General features: G+C 42.5%; 1 protein-coding gene across 1 annotated transcript; it reads right to left on the reverse strand.

Annotated features, from left to right (window-relative positions):
• Window positions 1–499: 499 nt before the first annotated feature.
• Window positions 500–7021, reverse strand: KCNV2 (potassium voltage-gated channel modifier subfamily V member 2). Its single transcript, XM_057375867.1, has 2 exons — window positions 5249–7021; window positions 500–1943 (listed from the first exon to the last, which is right to left on the reverse strand). The coding sequence occupies exons 1-2, from the start codon at window positions 6686–6688 to the stop codon at window positions 1668–1670; spliced, it is 1716 nt and encodes a 571-aa protein (XP_057231850.1). The 5' UTR covers window positions 6689–7021; the 3' UTR covers window positions 500–1667.
• Window positions 7022–7322: the final 301 nt, after the last annotated feature.

Consider the following 7322-nt stretch of genomic DNA (forward strand, 5'->3'; position numbering starts at 1 on the left):
AACAGAGCTGATCAGCACGCAGTGTTCTGACTGTCATTCCTAAAGAACAAAATGACAGATGGGCTTATGATACGTTTGTCTGGAGGTAGAGAATGAGAAGAGCAAGTTGATTACTAATTACCTTCCCACCACTGAAAGGAGAAATGTCCCCATGCTTGACACAATTCGCATRGACGTGTCAAAATTAATGAACTTTTTCACCCTCAGCTGTCCCAGGGTGAGCTTCACACCATTGTGTCCCGTGTGGCCCTGAGATCTGAATGCAGCCATTTGCATTCAGCAGGGCAGCACAGACACAACGTGAGAGTTCRAGAGTTTTAAAATTCATCTGTGTCATCGTGGCTGCTTCGCAACAGGAATGCTGCTGAGTAACAGCCGAGGGTCATATCAGTGCATTGTTGCCATTGCTCCTTTTCGTTACACTTTTTTTTTAATCAGTAAAATAATTTTTCTTTCAGATCTGCTGTTCTGATTACTATTTCTAAATTGGTATGACCGGTCTGAAGCAATACATAAAATTGCAATTCCATTTAATTATTGTTGGTTTTATTTGTTATTCAAGTTTTGGGATGAGTTTAGACACATGAGACATCCAATCCAGCTGTGCAAGAAGACACAGTAATCTTAGATTAGGTACTCCTGGGGGTGAGCTAAGGTGTCAGGATTGTGTCCCTAATGGCTGTATGTGCCAGACAAATTGTCTTAATTTTAAATTATATTTAAAAGTGGTTACAGTTAAGTGCTGGTAAGTTCCTTCATGTGAAAAATCTTTATGAGCTACTACCCATTACATATTTCATTTGATTATTTTTTAAATACTGCATTAACAGTTTTGTCTCATGACAGGTCTATTATTCTAACAATTCAGTAGATACATTAAATACTGCAGAATAAATTATCACTTAATCCTATACCTAAAAAGAATAGGGTTTGGACATGTTTTCAAAATTGATCAATGAGATCTATCAACTCAGACTCCAGAATTCTTCACTAGTTCTTGTCATATTGAGAGATGATTATAGAGGTGCTAAAAGCAGTGCATTGCTTGACTAGGCATGAAAATAGGAATAATTTGCAGGGCTGCATTTGAAAAATAAAATTGGAATAGTGAAGCACAGCTATCTGGCAATGGATACAGAGGCTGAAATCTTGAGGAGTATAGCTGCTGCTGCTATTTAGGTAAGTGCTCTAGGCCATTTTCCTGGATTTGAAAGCTGATGCAAAACAAGTTAAGTGATGCAGCCAGTATATTGGGTATTCTATTTATTCAATTTTTGAGACTGCCTTGAAAGCCATAAGGTGGCTGACCCTTAATGACAGCAATTTGTTTTCCTTTTGTGCGATTATGGTGGGTCTTTATTGTCAATCTAATCAGTAGCAGAGGGTTAGATCTTCATGTGGGACTAATTCAGTGTTTCTGGGTGTTTAATCTGAGGAAGGTAATATCAGAGAGTTGAGCACTCAAGTGCTGCTCACAGTCTATCTGAGTTAAAAAAAAATCTGTTGTAATCTGAGCCCTTTTGGTTTTGAAAACAGGCCCCATCAAAACACATTTCACCATCTGCTTTTGTTGCTCTTGGTCTTTTTAGTCTAACTTTTCACTGATCTGTTTTTCTTCTTTCTCCTCCKGCTTCTTGGTTCCCTCCCAATATCCAGAGCACAAACTATCATTGCTGTGACAGAGGGCGGGCTGCACCTTCTCCGCAGCACTCAGATATTTTCCTCATGGCTCTCCGCTTGAAGTCGACCTTCCCTCTCTCTTTCCTGAGAGCCGTGTACTCGTAGGCCTTCAGCTTGCTGTAATAGTCTGAGAAYTTGTTGTAGAGGATGGAGATGGGCATGCCATTCAGGATTATTCCAAAAGCAATGCAGAGGAAAGCAAACAGGCGACCAAGGTGAGTTTCTGGACACATATCCCCATATCCCACTGTAGAGATGCTGACCTACAGGCAAACCAACATGCAGCCTATTAGCTGAGAACAAATGCATAAACAGATTATGTTCACTGATCAGGGACAATTTCAAAGGTGACACTTTYATACTTCACATTGCAAGTCTGAAATGCTCTGTGCTGCTTTTTTTTTTTTCTTTATTTTTTTTTTTTGTGTGCGTCATCTATTTTATKCAAAATATCCTAAATTAAAAAAAAAACAACAACAAAACAAGCCCTCTCATGTAGTAAAGAAAGACAACCGTTTGACACCATTCTGGAGGATTTTTATATTTTTGCCCTGAAGAGGAAATTCCTAGATGATTTCCAGCCAGCCTGTCCAGAAGGTGAGTTTTCTTGGCTGTAGTGTCTCCCTGACCATGCAAATCCCCTAATAGCTGCAACCCGGCTTCCTCATCATGTCACTTGGAACAGATGCCCTGTTTCTAAATCCAGTGTGCTGATAAAACCCTGTATTTGGGGCTTATTCTGAGGGTTGTATTTGGAGTTTTACTTTTGTTTGTCATATATATTTTAGGAACAAATGAAAACCACATGAAAATCTTCAGCTAATTATGAAATGCATTTTTATAATATTTGCATTATAGGAAGAAGTGATCCAGGACTTTAAAGTTTCTGGATAAAATCCCCTTTAATTATTACATACCTACAAGGAACTGGAGTTGCACCAGTAATATCCACCCTGGATGGGTAATTTTTGCTGAATTCCCTTTTGAAGAAGGATTTGGGGGTTTAAAATGTTTTGACTTTGGTTTGTTGGGTTTGTTTTGGTTTTTTTTTTTTTTTTTTCATATGAATCTGTGCATTTGGCCATCTTTTTATGTACATAGCTTCACAGACATTTTTCTTTTCAGGCAATGTAATTTTTTCTCTTTTTAGCCCACAGATATATGAATGAACCATGTTACAGACCCAGTGCTTATGGMCACCAAGTACTGAAATAATACTATTGTAAAATTCAGATCAAAAATTCATGAATGTCTGATAAGGGAGATGCCACATATGAGGGATATACTCCCAAACAGTTGGTATAAGTCCTGATTTATATACTTCCACTGCACTCATCTTGATATTTTATAATTTTTACACTTAGTAAATATAAATATACATATCTATAAATATAAATATRTACACTTACTTTCCTCTGGCAGGTGAATCTTGCAGATTTCTGCAACCTGCCACTTTCTAGTCTGTACAAGGTGTCTCTTTCAGCAAGTGAATTTTATTTTTTTCACAATGTCTCAATAGACTGTGTGTATCTGTTAAACAGTAATCTAAAACTCTGGCAGAAATAAGCCACAGACAGTAGGACTTTCACTGTAATGCTCTTGTGGCTTTAGCACTGAAATAAGTCTTCAGAAGGTCACTGTGTACAGTTTGCTATCCTCTAACATGCTAAATAGAATGGAGTTTCAAATGAAAAAAGCATTAGGGTACATGAGACATTGGGTGAGCACAGTTTTAGGATGCACCTGGTGCTTCCTGTGGAATAAAAAGGATTAGTCATTTGGTTTAATGGAAATTAAGTCACTGGATTTGAATGATAATACAGGATAAATATCTCCAAAAATAAATACTGAGATGAAGGCAAGATGTTTATCTCTACCAGCCAGGACAAAAATATTATCCTGTGATAAGGTTCCATACAATTGGAATAGTCTTATATATTGCCTGTAACAGTTTAGGACGGATCCTTCTCCTGCATGTGTGAGATAGTGAATGCTGTAGAATTTTAATAAAATTAGAATGACATATATATATATATATATATATATATATATATATATATATATATTAGTTTACAGTCTTAAGGTACGAAAAGGCTTTAAAAACTGCTTTTTACTTTGAAATTGCAGTGTGCATGATACAGCTCCTGTTTTGAAGACATTTGTTCAGTTAAATAGGCCTTTTTCACCTAGTCATATAATTTCTTAGGAATATCTAAATTATTATGGTGCCATCAGTTTGCAAAAATAGTCCCTGAAGATTTTGCGTGTAACCTGCATGTTCAGAAAATAAAATATTAGGCTAATGYCGTTATGCTAGCAATGTATGAATCATCAATATTTTCATAACCTGTGTGTATTACTTACAGATGATCTTTGAAGGTCACATTACAGAACCCTTTACTTTATTCACCAATTTTTCCATCCTTCCATGGCCCATAAATAATAAAGGATATTCAGCCTAGTTACATATATGCATGTGTACATATAAATGTATTCATCTATGCTKGTCTGTAAGGCTGTTTTTTTGCCTTTTCTGAATTGCTACAAATGTGTGGTAAACCACMACAGCTCATCGGCCGTGGCTGAGCCAGAAGTGCAGACCATGGGCTCCAGGATGGCTGGACAGGAGAAGTGACTTTGGATGGGTTGGGATTGCTGTGCTGTGGGCCCCATGTGCAGCTCAGTGCATCCAGAGTCTGTGCTGATCAGCCAGCATGACATGGTCTAACTCCTCTCCAGTCCAGCCAGACACAGCCAGACCCACAGCCAGGCCCAGGGCTCAGAAGTGCTCCTGGGGGTTCCCATAAAAATGGGCTATGGAGGGCAGCATCAGCTGCTGCCAAACAAAATGTGTGTGGCAATAGGCTAAGACAAGCCTTAGGGTTACGGATGGCCAAGATGTGGGTCCTGTGCCTTCCCTCGGCATCTGCAGTGTCTGTTATGCCCTGGTTTCATCCAGGATGCTATGGACACACACATCTTCTGCAGCACRGCAGAACACAATCTCTTGTGTAATACAACTATTGGTCCTAATGGATTTTTAATGGCTAGAATTCTGGGACAGCTTTCACTTTTAAAGTTTGAGTCATCTGATTATAGTTAATAGAATATTTGTTATCTTGCAGTTGTTTAATGGGTTCACACAAGATCTACAAATAGAATAAGAAGGAAAACCCTGTGTCCATCTGTAACTAGATAGCCTCATGCATGCCTTTTTACTCACTATTTTTTTTGGCAACAGTGACAATGGCATTAAGTGGGGAAATTATTTTATTTCCTGTCTCTTTGCCCACTTCTTCTTTAAAAGTGAAAATACTTTCTGCATTTGGAGACACAGGAATTTCAACACTGCCTGCCTGATTAAGCCTCAATTTAATCTTACAGAAAGGTGAATGAGTGCCTGTGTGTGTGTGTGAGTGTGGGCTTATGTTGTGTAAGCTCAGAATTCAGAGCAGATGTTCACTGATCTGAGCTTGTTGTTTTCAAAACTGTCAGCAATGCCAGCAAGGAGGAGGGGAAGGAAGGGAGGGTCTCTGGCKACCCAGCAAGGTAAGATGTGTTTACTTACGGCAGCCCACCACCAAGCRTGGGGAATGCTGGTGAAGTTGGTACTGGAGACGTCATGCTCCACTGTGTAGACCATGGCAGAGAAGGCAAAGATGCCCATGGCAATGAAGAGCAGAAGGCAGCCCACCTGCTGGTAGCACTGGCGCAAGGTAAAGCCAAAGGCACGCAGCCCCGTGGAGTGGCGGGCCAGCTTGAGGATGCGGAAGATGCGCATGAGGCGCATGATGCGCAGCACTTGTCCCACCTTGCCCACCCGTCCCACCTTCTCGATGTCGTGCTCGTGCTGGGAGCCCCGACCCCGGGGCTGGTCGTCRTCAGTGAAACATTCGAGCAGCAGCTGCAGATAGAGGGGCAGGATGGCAATGAGATCTACGGCGTTGAGGGCACTGCTGGCAAAGCGGCGCAGGTCTGGGGTGGACACCAAGCGCAGCAGGTACTCCAGCGTGAAGAACGCAATGCACAAGGTCTCAACGTGCTCCAAGATAGGCCGGCTATCCCCACTCTTCCACGCCACCTGCTGCATCTCCTCCACCGTGTTGAGCGCCAGGGCCACCACGGAGATGAGCACGAAGAAGCTGGAGGCCACTGCCATCACTTTGGCAGTGACAGAGGAGAAGGGTTTCTCCATGAGGTTCCAGAGGCGCCAGCGCTGGGGACCGTAGTAGCGCATGTGGTGGAAGAGCTGCTCATTCTCCTCAGCCTCTGCCTGGGAGCGCAGCTCCCGCTGGACCTTCAGCTGCTCGCTCAGCTCGTCGCGGCGCTCCTCGAAGCAGATACGGCAGCAGCGGGGTGTGTATTTGAGGCGCACCCCCCAGTAGCTCAGCTCCTCCAGGAAGCTACGGGGGCACAGCTCGTCCCGCACCCGCAGCACCCCTGAGGCGTAGAAATTGTACACCAGCTGGAACACAGACGGGTCCCGGTCAAAGAAATACTCATCGACCTGGGCAGCGTAGTCATCGCACAGCCCCAGCTGGCAACGGCGGTCAGTGGAGGTGGCCAGGCGGCCCAGGCGGGTCTTGGGATAGACGGCCACTGCCTGGTAGGTGAGGCGGTAACTTTGGCCACCAACATTGATGTTCAGTATGGATGGAGCAGATGCTGTGGCTGGGGCTCTAGAGGAGAGAGCAGGGGACCAAGGAATGAACGATGAGGCCTTGTTTTCTCCATTAAATGCATCTTCTTGTGACCATTTTCCTTGTTCTTTCTCTTCATCYTCCTCATCTTCATCATCCACATAATAGTTGTAACTCCCCTCAGGTTCCTGTGACTGTAGGGGCTGAGCATTCAAGGGGGTAGTAGCAGAGGAGCCTCTCTGCTTGTTTGTGTGCGTGACTTCTTCATCCTTCCCCTCGCTGGGCTGCGGGAGAACATTTGGGGCTTCCATCTCTCTGCCTTTGTGCTTCAGCAAATGAAACTCTTGCTGCCTGTTGAATTGCAACATGATATTATTCCTTGCTCTTCTCTCCTCTTTGCATTCACCTGATCAAGCAGTTAACACCAGTCCTTTCCAACACTGCAAAAGCTGACAGCCCAGTTTTCTTCTCTCTTTATCTCGGTAGTATCACACACAGCAGTGGTTCCGCATATTCCTCCCTGCCAGCCCCTACTCCAGTTGTTGTGAAAGCTCTGTGTGGGATATAGACACATGAGGACTGCTGTTGACTGTTTTAATCTTGCTGACAGCAAAGATCCGAGCGCTTAGAGGAGGGGATTTAAGGGCTATTATCCTGTTCCAGCCTCGTTTCCCTCGGACTATGACGTGAACGATTATGGATCCATAAATCTATGAAAAATCAGTAGGATGGGAAAACCCCTGAAGTTTTATTGCTAATAAAACCCACACATTTTCCTATTTCATCARTATATGGATTAAAAATAGTCTCAATAAAAATGTATGAGAGGTGGAGAGAGAGAGAGAACATTACAGAATTCTTTCATCCTCATGAGCATAACATGGCTTGGTTTTCCGTAATGAAAATAATGAATAATTGATATGCAGATAAAGGGTRGGAACTCACTAGAGTAGCTCTTAAAATATTTTCAAAAGGTGAGCAAACAAAAGTAATTTCATTTTA

This window comes from Malurus melanocephalus, unplaced genomic scaffold, assembly GCF_030028575.1.
Source record: "Malurus melanocephalus ecotype Western Australia unplaced genomic scaffold, MMel_1.1 scaffold_260, whole genome shotgun sequence".
Lineage (NCBI taxonomy): Eukaryota > Metazoa > Chordata > Aves > Passeriformes > Maluridae > Malurus > Malurus melanocephalus.